Source organism: Zootermopsis nevadensis, unplaced genomic scaffold (genome assembly GCF_977971745.1).
Source record: "Zootermopsis nevadensis isolate Lab colony 2312 unplaced genomic scaffold, Znev_1.0 Znev_ptg000007l, whole genome shotgun sequence".
NCBI lineage: Eukaryota > Metazoa > Arthropoda > Insecta > Blattodea > Termopsidae > Zootermopsis > Zootermopsis nevadensis.
Genome location: NW_028259139.1, coordinates 9,867,076 through 9,889,297, shown reverse-complemented (window position 1 = coordinate 9,889,297; position 22,222 = coordinate 9,867,076). Strand labels below are relative to the sequence as shown.

Genomic DNA, 22,222 nt, shown 5'->3' with positions numbered 1-22,222 from the left:
CTAAAACAATGAAACTAACTTTGCTGCAATGCGTACATTACAAAGATATAATTGTATATATCAGAAGTGTTTATAAGTGGTTCTAAAATGTTAAACTAAACAATTCACTTATTTTTCAGAAATAGAACAATGTTAAGTTCGCTAACACAGAAGTAAGATTTGACGACTGTTAGAAGTTTTGGAAGCACATTAACTGTTCGGGCTGTTTCCCATTGCAACTGCTGTTATCTTTAGCTGAAATGGTTGACAGCGAGAGGTGATCAATTATTTGAGAGATTGTCTTCGAAAGTCCTGAGTTATATACGCTCTCGCACTTTCAGACTACTAATTACAATACTTTGAAACTCACGGCACGTTTGTGAGACTCTGAAGAAGAAATTTAAATAATTTATATACTTTCTCTGCTCAACCATTTCACAAATATCAAAATGTTAAAACAATAAATTAAGTAATAAAATTATTATTTAAGTTGCACATAAAAAATATTTGACATTTCACAATACTTGTAATCTATATAAATTAACAATTAAAAACCCACTGATAACTATTACTTAACACGTGCATTAACAATTAGTAACTCTGAATTATTTATCAACGTTGGCTGTTACAAGACAACTGGTAGGATATGGTACTGGTATAATTTTCTGTAATATCCAGCTATTAAAAACGTCAGTTTATCCGTCGTATTCCATTCACAGATCAAAAAAAACACAGGAAGGATATTTTACTATAATAGTTTGTATAAAAATAGTATTAAATTATATTAAAATTGTCTGTCAATCACAATAAAGTAATATAAGATAATTAAATGGTTAAAATATTATCCTTTGTTCCGTATCGAGTACTCGATTTACATATGGAACATTCTCGACATGTTTCGGCTTTCATAGAGCCGTCATCAGGTGTATGTTATAAACTCTTAATTCAATTACTAATTTTTAATTTTCTAATTTTCTAATTTTCGTGTCATTTCTTCATTTTTCACATTGTATCAACATTTGTTGTTGTATTATATATCATTGATACAATCGTATTGTCAGAGTGATGTTAATGCTGCGTATATTGGTCTGTGAATTAAAGGATTCAAATCATTAATGAAACTGAATATAGAAAACAAAATAAATAAATGAAAGTAAACGTATAAACTTACCAGAGAAGTAATATCGAAGTTGTAAGAGGAGAGATCAGAAGTACATCGTATCGGAGCGAGGTTGGTTATTGACTGCGGTGTTAGTGAGTGAAAGGCGGTTTGTCAGGGTTGGGGTCAATGTACTGGAGTGCATTAAAAATGAGGTTGTTAAGTAAAATGTTATTGTCATTAAGGCATATGTTTTGTTTTTTAAGTTTGATATATGTGATATTTTTCTATTGTATCTCTGTGTCTTTTGTTTTTTACTATTTTTAATATGTCCATTGTTTCATCAATTGTGTTGTAAGAATGTCCTGTATTGAGAATGTGTTTAGAGTATGCAGAACTATCTTTATTGTGTTTTATGGCTGCTATGTGTTCTTTGTATCTGTGTGTGAAAGTACGACCGGTTTGACCTATATATATTAGTGGACAATCCTTGCATTTCATATTATATATATCTGGTAAGTTGTATTGATTGTTTATGTTTATTATTGGTTTTTGTTTGAGGATGTTTTTTATTGTGTTTTTTGTTTTGAATGCTGTTTTTATTTTGTTTTCTTTAAATAATTTGGTTATGAATTTGGTTTCTTTTCCTATGTATGTGAATGTGGCCCATTTATTTTGTATGTTTTCGTTTTCGTTGGGTTTTGTCGTATCTTTTGGTTTTTTATTTAGTTTGTAGTTATTATATCCGTTTTCTTTAAGAATTTGTTGAATGATGTTTAATTCTATTTGTTTGTTTATTATAGATATTGGATATAGATTTTTTCTGTTTAGTAAGTAATTGATGGACATTTGTTTATGTTCAAAGGGGTGGCAAGATGAGGCATGAATTATTGTGCTTGTGTTTGTAGGTTTTCTGTAAATTTTGAATTCGAAATTTTTTGTTTTTCTTATTATAGTTAAATCTAAATAGTTTAGTGTGATATTTTGTTCAAGTTCTAACGTAAATTGTATATTTGGATTTATGTTGTTAAATTTCTTAAGTACTTGTTGAATATTTTAATACTATTTTTAAATAAAATCACAATATGACGCACCTACAATATCTTATAATAGTTTGTATTCAAAGACGTAACTCCTTTATATAATTACGCTCACATGAAGATTACAGAATTCTCTCGAACATTTAGAATTTTAAAGGGATGAACGAGTTATAAAAGACGGTCATGTTATATTTAACTTATACATGTATTAATCTGGATATATTATGGAAAACAAAGACATATTCCACGGCTTAGATTCGAACCTGGGATAATCTGACTTAAGTATTTGGGTAGAGGGGAAAGATTAAACTCAGAAGTAAACCTCAACGTATTCAGTCACTTAAATATTTCCCAGTGAAATTTTCATGTAATATACCAGCGACTCTGTTCTTGTTAATCTACTTTCATTTCTGCCTCCTGAATGTTTTACGCGACGCATGGTTTTTTGAGATTATTAAATGACAGGCGGATGGAATGTTATACCCACGTTATCACTATCAATTTCAAACTGAATTCTTGAAAAGAAAGGAAATCAGCATGTGATTGGGTTAGAATAAAAAATGATTCCGCATACGAATTGTTTATTTTCTATACTACAGTATGGATCTCACGTGCAACAAAATAGCTGTAGCACCCTAAAGACATAGAAATGAAAAAAACTTATTGGAATAACATATATAAACGAAGAAGCTTTATCTTATGATGGTAAACAAAGGAAACCCGCCATCTAGTTCTAGTATATAAACAACTGAGACTCATCAAGATGCATTACGCACGACCGCCATGTTGGGTTCAATCGGTAGATTCTGGGAGGGACTAGATTCTTCTGACCCGGAGTTCATTAAGCTGTCTTTCAGTTTTCTGTGATCCGGCGACTGTCACTGGCTGTGGCAAAGACACGACGTACCTAAGCCTCAGGCCGGTAGAAAGTGCATAAGATATCAAACTAACCCAGCGGTTCATCCTAGATAGAGAATTTAAACATTTTAGAGTGCAAACATGTGATACGTAACAAATTTTCCATCCATTTGTTTTCAAAATTTTCCCAGATAACAGAGTCCTACGACAAAGAAATTATGGGACATTTAGTACATTATTCACAATAAAAAATGTATTTTTGTTTTCTAACCATCGACAATAAAGTCCACCGCTAGACACCATTCTGAGTCACATCCTAATAACCTATTTAATTATGTTCCATCTGAATTTCATCTCCTACATCCTGTGTCTTTTAAGTCATCGCTTTTCACAAGGCTATTTTATGATTATCTTGTTTACTGCATCCGAAACATTTTTTCACCTCATAGTAGCATCTAGTATTTCACTACGCTATGTCTACGCCAGTACTGAGTTACGAGTCTACTTCTATAAAATATAAATTTTTAAAACGTTCAGGAGAAACTAATGTGCTTTTTGTGGGTATATTAAAAGCTGTTATTTAAAAAACCCCACATATTTCGCATGGCATATAACGAATAAGTAACGAAAATTCTAACACCACAATTCATACTTCAAGATTAAACGTCTTAATATAATATTTTAATCTACTCCAAAGCAATATTTCCCTTTAGGTTTTCCAACCAAATACTCCCAATTATCTAAGCTTCATTTTAATATTATCCCAATATCTACGTATAAATTTCCCAAGTGGTCTCTTCCCTTTAGATACTCCTGTTTAAATTCGTATTTTTCACTTGTTTTTCCTTACGCCTGCTGAATGCCTTTCCAACCTCCGCTTCCTTCTTATTTTTTCACCCTAAAAACATTAAGTAAAAATGCAAATTAAGAAGCTCTTCATTATGTAACATTTTCTATCCTGTTTCTTGTTCTCTTTCGCGTTGAAATAATCTCTTCAGCACTTTGAAAGCTGATGAAAAGACTAAAAGATATCACCCGTATGTGACAACAAGATTTTGTCATTCACGTCCTCTTCACACTTGTCCTCTTTTGATTTCACATTCTCTCAGTACTTTCCAAGTTTAAAAGTGTATTAGTTACGGAATTCTCTTGCAGAGCAATACAATTTGTCACGCTAACCCCTTCTCAGATGTTATGCAACAGTGGCTTAAGCCGCCTATATTCTCCCCTTTCTTAGCGGGCAGTAAATTAACTGGCAATCAGAGTAAGAAGTTCCTTCAAATACCACGAATCCCAACAGCATTGCAACAACATAACAAAATATAGGAACAAAGAATACTTTTTTAAACTCTTTTCTCCTTTATTTATAGGTTCCAGCATTTCTTTTTCTTCTCGTTTCCCCTTAAACGACAGACAAGGTGAATGAACGCATCTCCCTTCTTTGTGTTCAGTACTTTCTGTGCCATTTCCTTAGTCGTTCTGAAAAGTATTGTGGAACGAAACGTCGTGGAAGGACAACGATCTCTATTTTGTTTCTTTCTTGGTACAGTGGTTTGTCCCTAGGGGGCAGTTTTGTTCCCTGGCCTGCAGCCATATCCAAACCCCTTTGCTACTATCCCCCCACCCCCGCTCACATTTTGCCTATAAACAAACTATCACGTTACGCGCTGAGCCGGATTTAACTTTAATCCACTGTTCACAATTAATTTAGATCTTTCTGACAGCGTTTTCTCTTGATTTTACTGCCATATATTCATCTATATTTCTCTAATTTTCTTTCTGTAAACAGGAACATAAAATTTTTTAATACGTTTCAAAAACCCCTTAAGGTTTCGGCAACTTTTCCGACAGTCGTGCTCGTTATCTAAACGAAATTCTGCAGGGGTTTCCACTGCGAGGGAAAGTTCGTATTAGTGAAGATACGAAAATGAGAAAGGAAAGGTTAAAAAAAGACAGAAATGAAGACGGAACTTGCAAATAAAAGAAATATGAGGGAAATACGGTGAAGTAAAGCTTATGAGATACAGGTGGAAAAGCATCAAAGAAAAGGAAAGAAAGATGGCGACGGATAAAGAAGGAAATAAATCAATGTTCGTTGAATTTCAACAGGATCTTTGCACTGCAAAACAATAAGTACATGTGTCATCCCGTTTTCCGTCACGAGTTTGAATATATTTCAAGATAAAATTATGAAATAAAATTCAATATGTACGTAGGAAGGACCTTACATCGTTACAAGAAAAACAAAGCATGCCGGAAATGTAGCAGTTACTTTATTTATTCTATACTTCCCTTCACATGAACGTTAAGTTAAAGAGTAAAAGGAGAACAAATTCTTTTTCACCTGTTTGATATAAAGGAATAAAATTTCATTTTAAAGTGACCAGCATACAAAATACGCAAATAGAATTTTACTTTCTAAAGAGTTACGCCGGGGAAAAAATACGAAATAAGAATAAAAATGTGCATCTTAATTGCTGGTTTTGTCACAACAGGTGGCTAATTGAAACGTGAGGGTTAAAATACTTCCAAAAGTACCTCTTTATTAACAAAATTTTATATCTACGAGAATCACAAACTAACAAATTAACTGACTAACTCCCTGGTAGCAGAAACTGTAGTTCAAAAACCAACAATACCAATGCCCGCCAACGGACAGAATCCTGAGCCAACTCCATTTTCCATTCTCACAGCCCACGTCCTTAAACCCCATCTTGATATTATCCTTCCAATTCCTTTACGGTTTGCCCAGTGGTATTTTCCAGAAGCGTTTCCCACCAAATTCTGTATCCATCCCTTGCTCCCATGCGCGCCAAATGCCCAGCCCATCGGAGCCTGCTAGATTTCATCATCCCCTCTCTTCTAGGAGACCCGTACGAGTCACACAGTTCCCCGTTATGCAATATTCTAAATTCCCCACTTATTTTACCCCCCCCCCCCAGGTCAAAATATATTCCTAAGCACCTTGTTTTCAAACACTTGTACTCTGCGTTCTTCCTTAAAGGTAAGGGGCCATGTTTCACAACCATACAGGACAAGAGGCAAAATTATTTTTTTATACATCCTGAGCTTAAGTGTTTTGGATAGCAAACGGCGTAACATTATGAAAATAATAGGTCCCAAAAACTAAACACACCGTTAAAGTATCATTATTCACATATTAAATTTTTTAAATGTTGTAACACACGAAAGAAACTGAATTTTGTTTACTTTTCGAGGTCTGAATAAATAAAAGTGACATAACTCACCTTAAATACTCAACAGTATGATACATTTTCAGAGGTAGAAAATCACTAAAAAATATTTTGTACATGGATGCCAATTGACATAAAAGTCTGAGTCCATATCAGACGAATTAATCATTAACACCCTATTACCTCCCTCCTAATAAAGAACTAAAACCCACCAGATTTTCAATATGATAGTTAATAAATAACACAATGCAGAGATACGCTGAATTTATACACGTATCGAATACTCATTCCACATAACGTATTAATATATATTTATCAAATAATATCCATAATTTAAATATACTTTTATTCATTTGCGGTAGTAAACTTCGTATTTAACATATCCTGCCCTGGAAACTGCATTTTAAAACTATTAAGCCAAAACTCGTCTAAGCAATGTCTAAAAATTCAGCCAGTGCCGCAGAGAAAACACATCTATTCACTATTACAAAGATCAGCTGGTTAAGTTCTTTAATTAAATAATTGCTTATTATTCTGAGGATCTACGAAACCATAAATCCACTCTGTCAAGTTCAAAGCTGCTGGATATTAGAGTACGTGGTATAAAGGTGTCCCAAAATGTACATACAAAAGTTTGATTAAATATTATAATGTATGTAAATCTTTTTGGGACAACCTACATGCTTGAGAGGGTTAATGTATATAGAGAAAGTGCCAGGAGGGCAGAGTGGTCATCACTCAGCTGGGACAGACAGCCATAGAACTGACCTCTCGTTTTGACTCCTGAAGGTTCCTTTATAACGATGTCTGCATTATCCTCGCGTCGCCAAAGGACATGGGGCTCAGGGTAACCCCGTGCTCGACACGTCAGCTTCACAGTACCACCCTCAGGCACCATTACATCTCCAGATGTGTCCTCGTTTATGAAGTCAGGTGGTACGACCACATCCATGTACCCCAACTGGAAATTAAAAAAAATAACAAATGTTTACAACTAATTCAACTACAGTTAGTCTTATTTTTAAATATCTTTCTAGTATGATAGTTTCTTAGCGAGATTTCTTTGTTTTCCGTCATGTCCACATCGTCCCTACGACGAATCGACACCGTACCAATAGAAATCCAGTGACCAAGACAGGCACAAACGTCCCCAAATTACGTGGTTTAGAATGAGTGGAGATTTAATCCACTCACTAAACACGTCATCATGGTGCGATGCTTGGATAAATAAGACTTACCATTATCTTTCCACAGAAAATTTAAACATGGAGGGAATTACGAAATTGTGAGGTGATCATGGCAGAAATTCAACCGCCTGGACCAAAACCCAAACTGTATCGACTTGTATGATCGACCAATGGTTTTGTCAGCGTGAGAAAGACAACGGAAAAACAATTTGAAATTTATACTTCCGCCTAGAAAAAGCTGTCCCGCTATACGCCACGATTTACTTGTTGGGTTGGAGGGGGTTGTAGGGGGTTAACTGCTACTCGTTCTTGACCGCGGCACTAGACAGGGTGAGTGAATAGAGTTAAACCCCAACCCACGATACCCACTGGACAGGAGATTGGATGGGCCCCAGAGCTGATATGGACACACAGGCTAGAAGGAAATTCCTTTTTTCCCCTAATGGGGTTAGTAGTTGTTAATTTTGAGACCTTATCAAACTCACAGATTCCTAAATTAATTCTAAGCATAGACATACAACAAGATTTTGTATCGTGACTTCGTATGTTCAGTATTGTTAAAATCCATTTATTGCCGACATGTTTGTGAACACTGGCTCCATATGGCTGTCCATGTAACTTTGCGTCATTATTTTACACTCCAAAATGTGTATGTATATACATATTTTCCACTAACCAATGAAATTACATTTTTCACATATTTACTCATCTTGTTTTGCTGCTATTTGAATTTCGCGTGTAATGAAGTAACGATTCGATCTCATTTCCACTAGTCTATGGGCTCTAATTCCCTCTAATGACCTGCATTTTTTTATATGTGCATGTGTGTTTGCTCTCTGCGGTCATTCCTACACAGTGAATTTTCAAAGGACGATGGGGGGGAGGCGAGGGGTTGCTACAAATGTCACCGAAACCCCCTACATCATGTTACGGTAGGATGCAGTCGGGTTTAATGCCCGGACATGAATTAAGGGTGAAAGTATAGAATTATGCGATGACGCTAACAATACTGTCTGACTCATTTTCATTGTGAGTTGGAAAAAAAAATGGGGGTGGGATTTGAAAAGAATTTCGGTGGATAAAAATTGGCGTGGGTTGAAGTTCTGGGACCGACGCTGTGTTATATCTGCATAATGGACTGCATTTCTACCAAACATAATTTGCTGGTCTACATTGATCAGCTTTTTCTCGTCTTATTTCACAGCGATATTTTGACTTGGGAAGTTATAAAGCACCAATGATATAGGACAATGAAGATACGGTGAATACGTATACATTTAAAAGGAGAGATAATTATTTATTTGAAGGTACTTTTATAGCAATTTCGAGGCATAGCATAAAAACGATAACCACCAGTCGAGTTAGATGTTCGCAGGTAAAAGATTCGAACCAGCTACCTCCCAAAATAAAATCAACATACTCTGTTTTACAGTAAATTAAAAAGCTTATTTACGGTTTATTTAATTAAGCTACGGCAATTTTAAAGTATAATTAGGGTAAGAGACATAAACGAAATGTAAAAAAATGTTATGTGATTTTATGAAACCATTGGGAAATTATTTACTTTGACTAACAACTAGCATAAAATATATTATATGTTAAGAAACTTTAAAGACACCTAACGAAGAAGTTGTAGGTACTTTAACTGATGAATTATCCTTACGGGGATAAGGAAATCATTATAGAAACAAACTTATTCGAGGAGTTTGCTATTCTTACTAAGAATTTCGTTGTTTTATTCAGTCACTTCAGAAAAAAGTTATAGTTGTACGCTATAATAATCAAGCCCAGCTCCTTTCATATTCTTTCGAATTAAACATTTAGAATCATTCTCCCATTCAATTTAAATAATCCATGAAATTGAGAAAGTGTCGTATAAATGGACCACGAAAAACAAAGATTCTATTTTAGTTACGTCCGTCGGAACCATTCTGTGCTGGATTCTAATTAGAAACCAAATGCCTTTATGTACTTAAATATTTCATCCCTAATTTAGTCTACGATTGCTGTAGATAAAACACAAAAGATTTTAAAAAAAGAAGCAGTATTAAAACGAGAAATGTCCGTCGTTTCTGAGCGAAATATCTTGTTTGTAACACGGACATAATAATGCGTAAATTCAAGTTAAATGTGTGCTGCTTAAACTGGTGATTTTAAACAGACCGTATATTAAGATCTATAATAAATAAATCGAATTATTATTTCTTTCTTTCTTTCTTTCTCTCATCCTCTTTCACCCGTTGATGTCGAGATTTTTATTTATTCGATTGATCTATTTGGACAATGGTAGGACTCCTTGGATGAGTGATCAGCCCGACGCAAGGCCTCTACCTATACAAACACAGAAAGACGCGGACAAACATCCATGCCTTGAGTGGGACTCGAACCCATGGTCCCAGCGACCAGGCGGCACCAGGCCCACGCCTTAGACCGCGTGACCACTGCGGCCGGCAAATCGAATTATGAATGTCCAAAATTCGAAGCAGAAACGCTAACCAATTCAACATGTTTTTCGGACTATTTTTCAAGCCACTGACTACTAACACGTGTCAGGTGTGTGTCGTCATTTCACGTTCCCGCTATTTGAATAAATATTACTGAAGACTGGACGAACCAGATGATCCGCAGACGAATCTGTGGGGGGGGGGGGGCGGAGAGAGGGGTGGCATGCTATAACAGGTCCCAAAGTAACGATCCGTGTAATAGCAGATCTCTAAAGCGACGCAGGTCCCCTGCTTTCAAATCGGCAAATTAACCAGACCAATAACCCCTACCAACTTCCGTAATAACATTTATTTCACCTCCTTTCCAAAGTACTCACATCTTTAAGGTCTATTTGAATGACAAAATTTGTGAATTCACAGCGTGGTTTGAATATTGTCTGAGACCACCATATAGAACATTTAGTTGTTTTTAATCCCAAACGCGTATATATATATATATCCTTATAGGAGGTCATTATCAAACAGAATTCAGTATCTTCTGATAAATTTGAACGCAAATATCATTTCCCGGCTCCTGAAAGGAATTTATATAACATGGGAAAGTTGATTTAATTATTTTTATGAAGCGATGCTTTACACGTATCAGCAAAAACCTCGTATCGCTTCTCGGTGAGTTATGCAATTTCTGCCGGGAGCCTGAAAGTGACAGTTGCATTCATCTTAATCCGTTAACGCACTATGATGATGATGCTAATATAAACCACATATATCAGGCAATAAATTGGCTTTACGTATAAGAGCGTGGTTCAATTCTTGGCAGGGGGATTTATTCATACACCACACCGTCCTAAACGTTCAGAAATCATTGACGGGGCTTTATTTCCGAGAATAAAGTGGCTTTCATCTAGTTCCGAAGTTAGAAGTTTCCGGAAATTTGCTTCAATTCCGCACACGCGTGGTGCTGAGACACTGCAACTTTACTATTGCACCATTAACTATATTAGAATCGATCGCTTCTTGCAGAAAGCACATCATGAGTATGATCACGGTTAACACTGTGCAATAAATTTATGTCAAGACACATCTGGAAGCTGAATCAGTCTGTTCAGCATCCACAGGAATTAAAGCAGACGCAACCATTCCACCATTTCTTAAACAAGTATCGTACTGAGACACTTCGAAGAAGAGACAAAGATTCCTGAAACTGACAATTTATTACCATTTATTCAAAAATGTTCAGTGACTCTACGTTTCAAATGAGTTAGAGGATTGTTAAAAAATTGAATCCGACACGAAAACGAAGTTCTTACAAATCTCAGGCAATGGATTATTTAAACACCTGACAACTAGTGATAATGACAAAGTAGCAATAATAATGACATATAAATAATGTTACTTTGTGTTAACACCGCAGCATTTCGAAAGTCTTAGCCGATCAGTTGGTATCCCTGTTTTCGAAAGACCGGCCTCTAAATCTCGGCCTTAAAACCGGCTATCCTGACCGATATTTTTCCGTGGATTTCTTCAGCATTTTCGTGGCTAATGGCTGGACAGAACCCATCGTATGCAATATCGTTAGAGTTACTGACAAATAAAAAAGTGATATTGCGTAGTCTTGTAGGTTGTTACTGAAATTCTAGACGGACGTGCGGACTCCATCTTCATATCCGAAAAGCCTACAGAGTGTCACAAAAACACGACCAACTCCATGGAGTACAATTCTTCTAGAGAAGATTAGAGTACGTTCAGTTTGTGAATAAGTGTCTCGCACACTAAGGAATCCGATGTTCCTTACACTGTTCACAAGAGTCCACCATTGGTACCTATCTTGAACCAGAAGAATCCAATCCACACCCTCCAACCCTGTTTCGTTAAGACTGACGTTAACCCTTTGATTGAAAAAATGTTATAACAATAAGTATAGTAAAATGTTATTTTTATTATTTCAATTCAATTAATTTATTATTGTGCATGACAACAGCCAAACAAAGCCAATTACAGCCAGGCACAAAACTAGAAGTCAATAACTATGGTACAATAAATAGATGACGTACAAAATAAAATATTAATACTAAATAAAAACAATAAACAATAAGAATAATACCAACTAAGACAACACATTTCCATTCAAAATTAAACAGTTTCAGAACAAAATCATGGTCATTTTATACAGTTTTTGAGTGCATTTATTCTATCTCGCTGCTTCGTTTCTGAATCAAAAGGTCTCCATTTTTTTTATACATTTTACCTCTGAAACTGAATGTTACGCCTTCATGTGAGCCGGTTAGCCCTATCAACGAGTTTCATAAGGACAGATCGTCTAGTGACGAGCCTTGCCACAGGGGATGGACGACATCTCGAAGGTATTATACTTGATCGATCCATCGGAACAGGTAGAAGATACTTCTAGTCTTCAAATTGCAATGTGGTAAACCGAGGAGATAAATCGTTTCCCTGCATAGTATATAAACTTTATGGACCTTGTAACATATGTGGGGAGAGCTATAAAGCAAAGCACGTGTTAGGTTATAGAAGTGCATAAAGATTGTCATGCTGTGCATTTTAATAACAATGCCTAATTGAAGAAATTATGTAGTTACGGTACACAATAGTCGTATACGTAATTAATCCGGTTGATATTAAAATCAACATTAGATTTTATCCGGAGTAGAGAAACGTCAAGACAAATGAAACACGTAAAATCTCAAAGAACGTGTTCGGAAAAGAGACACTCACACATCCAATTATTCATTGTTTACAACGAATGTCGCCAGTGAAGCATTAATATGTTAATTTTATACTGGAAATTATTTCCACCAAAAAACATTGAAACAGCAAACTGTTTACGAAGACAATCAGTGTTAACGTCGAGAGTCCAGAGAATCGACAACGATTTATCGGTCCTGTGGCTAGCCACAGCCTCCCACCATGTGGACCTGGGTTCATGGCCCGGATTTTTCATATGGAACATGTGGTTGGTTGATGGGTTGGCTATTTAACAGCGCTATTTAAATTCGTAAGCACATTTATTGTAGATAAAATAAATAATAAGATCAGAAATAAATGCAAATACGAGGCATTGTGAGAAGAAAATCGATTATGATAAACTGTCGACCAAATTCTTGATATACATATATATATATATATATATTTTTCTCTAACGAAAGAAGGAAAGAAGGAAGGAAAGAAAAAGAGAAAAGAAAGAAAGGCGGAAGCAGTAAATAATAAATGAAAATAGTGATGAATAACTAAATAAACAAATACTGAAAAATAAATAAAATAAGTATCACCAATATTTTATCCCTCGGTTCTGTGTTGTTTAAATTCATCAGTCTATATTTACGCAAGCGGCAGGAACCCTTAGATGGGGGATTAGACCTTCTCTGTGGCATAAATTCATCAATTTTTTTAAAAGAAGCCAACACAGCACGAACAAAGCATATTCTACATTCACGAAGTAAGACCAATTACCAGATTTGAGGTTCCAGACTTGTAAGTTTATATCAATGTTGCGGAGGGACATACTGCCTTCATCTTTATGACCGAAGACTTAAACAGTGTATTTTACTTAAACGTTCATACGTACCTATATGACCATGAAGAGTTTGAGTAAGCCTTTAGAAAACCTCGTTGCAGATAGATAGTCTTTGGACTTGTATTCGAAACCAGGACCTTCCAGAAACGAAGCAGGAGCGCCTACTTTATCGGGAGGTGACGTGAGACGCTTTGATTCCCCGAATACAACAGCCTACACGTTAAATCCGCTACGCAAATCGATCATCAACTTCGTCTCTTTCTTCTTCCACGTACTAATAGCTCATTTTCTGTGTAGTTAATCTTCTGTTTTGGACGCCAGCCATCCATTTGTTCCCTTACAGATGATAAATTCCAGTTATCATAATCATCCAAACTGAGTGTCGGCCAAATGTGGTACCAACTGTACGGAATGACGCAGAGCCAGACGGAGATATTCACTGCTTTAAAATAGGTCATTCAATGTTGACTTTTATTTTTGAAAAATGTTTTAAAAATTCACGTTTAAATTTTTCAGGTGAATTATTTATATTCTATCTTCATCCGTCCTCTTTCATGTCTTGCCATTTTGATTAATTTATAATAAATTAGAATTATAGAGTTCATATTTACGTGTTTTATTTAGCCTGTTGTTTAACGATTCATAGGAAATGTGGACAGGATTAATCCGGCTGAAGGTACGGTAAAGTGGTGAGATCGTGTAAATTTAATGTTTCATAAGATTATTTTTATGCCAGTTTTGTTTTAAAATAATTGTAACTTCTATTACTTCCTCGTTGTTATATTTCCATGAACAAATTAAAGTAGCCATGGTAACACAATGCTAACAAAACAAAATCTGTCTACTACAAATATAACAGCCAATGTCCGTCTCGCTTGACCGTACAAGAGTGTAATTCATGCGACGCTGAAAAAAAAATGATGGAGACTCTGGTAGCAATAAATGAAAACAAGGTTATACTGGTACTTACAGTTGGGTCGGGCGGAAAATGCTTTCTGATTTATATTTTTTTTTATAAATTTCGGACTTTCAATGCGGACTTCAAACAATACGCTGCAATAAATTGTTACCGACAGAAACAAAGAAGTTCTATTCCCGTAAAATTTTGACGGGCCATATTACTTATTATACAGACAAATCACAAAATTTCAAATTACCTAATATTGTCCTTTGTTAATTTATTTCATCTAAGTTCTGCGTTTTTCCAGTTTTGAAACAAACGCCAACTATCCTATCATTACATCTTACAAGATATGTTAACTGTACGTTACATTACGACACTCCAATAATTTTAAAGAATACGTTCAACTGTTAGAAATGTGAGAGACAGTTTTAAAATATTACAACAAATTGTGTGTGTTTTAAAGGCGTTATCAACCCCAGATGGCACTACAGAAAGTTTCCTGAGGACAAGACAAGACAATACGTGATCAAAGCTGTGACTATGCATCGTGGTTCTCTGTAGCAGTAGATTGAGGCTCTGGGGGCAGATTTCAAACCAGTTACAAAATGTACCATTCCTATGACTCAGAGTATCTAGAGATGCTGATAGTCGGTCAGCTAGTCCAGAAATTCAATTTTTTTATGAAGCCTAGGGGTTTGTTTCACGGTACAAAAAGTTCCCACCACTGGACCCCTTCCAATTATCAGATGAATCCAACTATACTTAGGTCTACAAATTTTCTCTTTTTTCAAGGTTGTTTGCTTTGCCATGCTAATCTCATTATCTTTGTTTCAACAACTCTTATATTTCTATAACAAGCTTTTATCTGTGTAACTTCCAACATCCTCTTGTTAATTAATCTCTCTTAGGAACAAATACTGTCCACCGGCCACGAGAAAATCCCTGTGGTGGGTAGGCGATTGTAGTGCGGTGCAGGGGGAATGTTTACTATCAGGTGGACTAGAGGGCTGAAATTGATGGGAAGTGTGACACGCCACAGAGTTACGCTACTTCATAAAACTTATAACAAAAAAAAGTTAATGATATTTTTGAGACAATAAAATATGTTTCAATTATGCTTAAAGCATTAATTATAAGACATGGTACAAGTAGTTATATAGAACGAATTAAAAGAAAAAAATAAATTGTCCTTAATTATCTGAAAGTCTCCAACTTTTCATCAGTACGTTTAAATTTGCTAAATCACATTAAAACAACACGAGTTTGGACAATACATAACGTACATTCAAGATGACAGGGTTACAGAAGTAGCGACTAAGAAAGAGACTGGGTTCCATGCGGCGGTGGAAATTTCCTAGCTGGCTGCGAGTACTGTCACCTCCTTAACAAACAGCACAATCCCCTCCATGCAGTTACTTATCCAATAATCTGTAAGATTTGAGGTTTTCACGACGGTGAGTACGAAGAGTTCTGTCTCCTGGGTTGTTGCGCTGTGTAGTCTGGTAAAGTTTACCGACGTTTCAGAGGTCCTTGCTGCCTCCAGGGCGACAATTATGGAGGAAGCAAGCACATCTAAAACATCGGTAAACTTTACCAGACTACACGGCGCAACAACCCAGAAGACAGACATCTTCAGACGTCTTTATGTTGAGAAAATTTTTTAAAATGCTTTATAATAAAAATAAGAACATTATACACGTAATAGAAGTTACGGAAACAGAAAAAATTAGTAACCATGTGTTGGTGTTTGTTCCTTCGGGACTTAAAGCTATGGTTCTTGCCTACTGTAACTTAATGATTAGTACAGCTGCTGTTAGGAAGATCAGCGAAGTTTTGCGGGATTGTTTAATGTTTGGAATGGTTTTGACTACGGCCTGACAAAACGGAATGCTGCTATGACATAATGTTGTGATTACTACAAGTAACACCACAGACCTCTCATGTCTCACACAGCCACAATTAAACAGATCGATTAATATTCGTTGCTTTCCGTGTGCTTCAACCCATATCGAGTTTCTCTACAAGTTTATATTTGAATTTTATAAAACTTTAATTTACTAGCTGGTAAAAATACCACAGTTGAAGAAAAATCAGATGGCGAAAATCTAACACAAAAGGAGACTGACATTAGTTTAGTGATAAACTAAAATAACGTGGTTGGTGAGATTGTTTTACAGAAATCTGACAAAATAAAGTCATTAGAGAATGATGTGTCTTCCAACAGTATGTACGAATGTTTATTCCCAGGACATATTCAACCGATATTGATTAAATATGTTGTCATGTTCTACACAAATATCTCGTATTTTTAATTTCATCCCATTACACAAGATTTTAATTTTTTCTCAAAAACACCTTACTATACAACAACTTATACTTACTAGCCTATTCCGTATATCCATTAGAAAAAACTTGTTTCTCTGTATAAAATTACTATTTAAATTACGAATTATCGTTATGATTACAAATTTTTCCTCTTAGTCTTATGTAATACGGTGTGTCAAATGTATTATCATACCTCCATGTTCAACATGACAGAAAACTAATTTTATTGATAGTTTATTTAACGACGCTTTTCATTAGCTGAGACTACTGTTCTGAATGTGAAGATAAACAAAACGTAACGAATTAAATATGACGATGCACGAAGCAACTGTAGTCTAATTTAGGGTACTATCGCGAAAGTTACGTAGAGGGACCGAAGAAAACCATGCGTAAACTCAGTAAAAATACCCGCTGTCCTGACTGAGATTTAAACTCGGGATCTCCCAAATACGATGTAGGAATTGTAATCACTCGACTCGGCGAAAAGAGATTTTAAAAATGGACGAAAACATTATGAACAGTGAAACTACATCGTTTCACGAATAATTAAATTAGATAAACGATCCCTGAGTGTGAAATACAACCGACGCTTTGAAAAAAAATTTGTCATTTCTTAGACTTCTGGCGCCCTGAATTTAATAATGAGACACTTTACAAGTGATCCTGCTTCCATAACTGGGCACCAACTTTGTTTCCAAGCTCCTGAATATTCAAATGCGTCTCTATGACGTCACTAAGTCTCTAAACTCCAGGCTTACGATTTATAAACAGTTGCTCATAGTTTTTCATATAAATATACATAAACATTACGACGCGTACCGGCGAAAAAAATAGATATGAATCAGATGCTTTAAACATATCAAAACATTAATCATAATCATGGAGTATAATTCTTCTTGAGAAGTCAATAAACCTTTAGACAGTCAACACATCTCTAAACTTCCAAATGTTCATATCTCCTTCATAAAAACCCGCAATTGGTCCCTATCTTGAGACAGGTAAATCCAGTATACGCCCCAAAACCTGAATTTTTAATAACATATTTTAATATTACACTCGTGTATATCAAAGCGGCCTCTCGTATCCAAGTTCCCGACCAAAAACGTATAATGTTACATCTATAATGAGAGATATTTCCTTGGAAAATAGTCATATCATGCTTATTAAAGGGGAGAAAACCACTCGGGTACAAATTTGACCCAATGTATAAGTCAGATACATATTTATAACAACGCAATATAAAAAAAGGACGCAATTAATTTCGTGTTTAAATTTTAATACATTTACCAACGATTTTTCAAGTTTATTATACCTACTATTCTGGGCTCTACTGTCTCATGACTGATATTTTTAATATATCAGTACTGTGTTTTAATAATAAAGCATTCCCTTTAATATGGCGGTGGCTCTTTTGAGCTGAGCAAAGCAATTCCATCATTGCAGGGGTTTCGGTAGGTTTCATGTGCGTCTTCTCCGCTGTCACTCTGACTGGTTGGGGCGTTTGAAGGAATTACGATACACTTTAAGCCAATAGCAGCTTATAATAATAACTGAGGATTCACCAGAATGATTTCCTTGCGTGGGAACATAATACAATGTTAAGAGGTGCTTTAGATAGAGCTTCTAGAACACGCCAAGTTGATACAACACACATTTATTAGCATCACAGTCAAGGAGCTAGATATTCCTTTACTTCGTGTCGAGGAAATTGCTTAGATTTTCACTAGAGCCTTAGGGAAGAATATGGAGTTGCCTTAGAAAGATTATAATTTATCTGCTAACATTTAACATTAGCGCTACTATAAGCAAACGGTGTCTCTGTGAGTGATGTCGATGTGAAATTTCTCGCCTCAAAGAGTATCTGTAGATGAAGACGGTAAACAAACACTTTGTTGTCAATCTGCAACCAAGCGTCAAACGTCTTACTCACGGTGACTTGATATGTTTAATATTCAGAAATGAATAACAATTAGTAAAATGAGCAACACGAAAGTGAAATCTAAATAATTAGATCATTTAAAGCTTGCAAGACAAGTGTGAATGAATTGTTAGACAGATATGTTTCATGGAGATATGAATTATGCAAGAATTATACTCTTGGAGTTCAGGATAACACGAATGAAAAATCATTCCTTGGTTAAGTAACTAAAAACAATACCTATGGAATTTTTAATTCTTCCTTCAGCGTGCTTCAAAATTATATTTTACGGTTTCTGGATCCATTTAGTGACCTACTAAGGCAGGCAGAAAACGTGAACTATATAATGGAATAGTTTCTATTCTAAACACCTGACATACATTAATGTGATTTCAAAATAACCGTGTACCTAACTCAGAATAATTTCCTTAGAAATGTTAAATTTTCACAGCATAATACCACTAACTTAACTTACTTTCACATATACCAACTGCAAAATTTAACTTAAGAAACACGGAACTTTGTATAAAGTTCACTCAATATTATTCAGTGTCTTATTATATTTTCCAAACATCACGACGAATAAATTCTCTCTCTTATCCCACTTCAAATCAAGGTCTGGAAATTGGATCTCCTGAGATTTATCGTGGTTTTCCTTAGTCATTCTCATAGTCCAGAATAGTAACTGAAACAAGGCCACGATCGCTTCCTACGTTATCCTTTACAATTAATTATTACGTATTTTACAGAAGAATATTAGTCAATTGGGCTGAAAACAATGCATTATGCTGCAACAGCCATGAACATGTAAAGAAATTGATGACGTAGAAAATTCTCCTTACCTGGCTTTTCATTGGATCAGTGTTGATTTGGCACATGTACATCCCTCTGTCTTCCTCATGGACATTTTTGACGTGGAGGTTCCACATGGTGTGATCAACGTGTGACACGGAAACACGTGGATTATGGATAACCACGTGGTCGTTTATAGCCTGGATTGCTTTTGTATCTGCTTTTACCCAGCCAATCTAAAGAAATTAATAAAGAAATTGAGACAAAATTCTGAAGAAAGAACCGCATTAGCACACCAAAATCCAGTAGTACACTTATCTCATATAGCTAACCAACGAAAAGTGTCGTTCAATATTATTCATAAAGTAAACATTAAAGAGTCCTTCTTCAGAAGCTTATAGTCATTCAGATGGTCAATAAATGTTTTGCTTTTATGTAATGGAAGATTCATCTGAAACTACCACTGGACGCTATCGTAAACGAGATGAATGCAGTAAAAGTCTTCACACATTATTTCTTTAAGAAACACTTTCTGTCTTCTGGGTTATTGCGCCGTGTAATCTGGTAATGTCCACCAACGTTTCAGAGGTCATACTGCCTCCGTCATCAGACTCACCGCCGTGAAAAACTCAAATCCTACAACCATTTTAATATTATAATTACACTTACGCCTAGGGATTCTTAGTGCATATTACCTTCACATTATTTATTGTATTATTAGACGTCATAATTTTCGATTCCACGGTACGTATTGTTCCTTGTGCATTTAACAGTAATTCAACAAATCAATAATGTTATTATATTTTGAAATATTCATATTAAAGCCTATACTAAATTCTAATTTACTATAGGCTTCGTTTTAAAGAATTTTAATTAGGCTAAACGTTTTGTGCGTATACGCGTGTTATTTATCCGTTCTAGTTAATAAATTATTTCTATGACTGCAACCAGTAAGTGAAGTGGGTACTTTGGCCCGTGTACAGTATTTCCGTTACTACCACGCAGCAAAGACTACCAATTTACATGGGACATACATTGTGTATTCCTGTCACATCCGCACGGATCCAAAGTGCAAATAAAACCACGAAATGCAAGCAGAGACGACGTTATATCTTTCACATTCCGAGCACGAGCTAGAGGGAAGGTTTCGAGTGTTATATGTGGCGTCGGATTACCTGAAGCAAAGCATCGCGACGCTAGACAAAGTGTTTACAAGTCACAATCAGATTCGTCACACACACAGGAGCACGTTAAACAAACTGAAAGAGATATGTAGGAATAAGAATAAGAGTGAAACAAAAATGAGAAAGAAATGAAAAAAAGAATATTGAATTTCTCTTTCCGTTTCTAGTTACTTCTTTGTTCTTTCGCTGAGGAACGTGCTTCAAAATTTGATTCGTTCGAGTAAGGAAGAGTGTGAGACAGAATGGGTCTGTGGAAACAGGTGAAGTGTGTTGATGCGATAACACCATCTCCGCCTCTCATCGAACCAGAAACACACGTCGTAGTTTTGGGCAAAAGGCTAGTTGCCCTGAAGCCGTGTTTATCGGTCTGTTCTGGTCTGGTAGTATGAGAAATCGACCGATGATAACAGAGAAAGGGGATCTTTGATGTTTTCCACTTTCCTGCAGATAGGCGGGAGGGAAAATTGACATACATAAACGATACGAAATGAAATTCTTTGTAACATGATGTAACGTTTCTGTAGGCTTTGCACGCGGTATAAAAGCACGTGGGCATGCACAAGGCATCTAGCATTCGTAACATGGCCACTGCTACAGAAATTTTCCTTTTTTAGTGTTATATTTGGAGAGGCAAGAGGTAAAACAGAATATTTGTACGCTTATAACAAATACTCGCATTGTACTAAATACAGCTGCCTTCATATTTTAAAAGTAAAATTTTTTGTATTGATAAAAATAAATTCCGATTTAGAGCCTCATTTATCTGTAACAGGTAACAGTCGCTCAGACAGTCAATTCTCTGAATTTTATGGAACCTGAGTGTTCATTGGGTGTCGTGGTGACAAAACGCCACCATCGGATCATATCCCGAGTGAAATAAATTCAACCCATTCTACTTCCGTCAGATCCATTTTAATAATATCATCCCACATACTTCTAAGTCTTCGGAGTTCCGTATTCACTTCAAGCATTCAAACTAATATTTTATACGGATTTCTAATCTTCCCCATGCATGCTACATGTCCAACTCATCCTATCATCTTTGAATTAATCATTCTCTTTAATCTATCCTGGTTCTAATTATATGTAATCAGTATGTATTAGACTAAATATTAAAATAAATTAGCTATTTACAGAAGTGTAGAACATTGCTTATCAACTGAAAGAACGTTCTGAATCATTTTTCTACTCCGTTATTAAAATACGCAATTTCAGCTTCAAATGATGTTTACGTAAAACTTATATTGTGGGATAAAAATGGTTATCATAAAGTGTTTAAAGATGGGGGAACAGGTTTGTTTTCCTGATAATACCATCCACCAACGGTTTTCGGAAAATAAATGATAGCTTCAAAACGAGATACCACGTTCGTAACACGCACCTTGCTAAACATAACATAATCCTGTAAACATCTTTTCATTCGCTAGACTTGTACAGGTTTCTTCGTAACGGTATTGAGGTCTTCAAAGACTATAGTTAAATATCGTAACGAAGTGACTTTTATGAAGTTGAATTTTGAAATTATTAGTTAGTAGACTGGTGGGCTCAAGAACTTGACTTTTCCTCTAGAACAGAATCACCAGGCAGGCTGACGGAGTACAGCCATGTTTTATAAATGATCCCTAGTTTACCGGCCCCTACTCTGCTGTTTGTCATATCTTTACAGTTATTATATCTGAGACCCACACAGGGCAAAGTAAAGGGGACAAGACAGCGGAAAATACATACAAAGTACATGAAACCTTTTCAGAAGGAAATGGAAA

At 35.6% G+C, this 22,222-nt stretch overlaps 1 protein-coding gene across 8 annotated transcripts in view; it reads right to left on the bottom strand.

Moving 5' to 3' along the window:
- LOC110831535 (lachesin) overlaps positions 1–22,222 on the bottom strand; it is a 240,036-nt gene that overhangs the window by 20,322 nt on the left and 197,492 nt on the right. For all 8 annotated transcript variants that reach the window (XM_087344220.1, XM_022067641.2, XM_087344223.1 and 5 more), the window contains 2 exons: positions 19,326–19,511; positions 6,939–7,131 (listed from right to left, as the gene is read on the bottom strand). In XM_087344220.1, the coding sequence (XP_087200346.1) occupies positions 6,939–7,131; positions 19,326–19,511 (379 nt within the window). The remainder of the gene's footprint in view (positions 1–6,938; positions 7,132–19,325; positions 19,512–22,222) is intronic.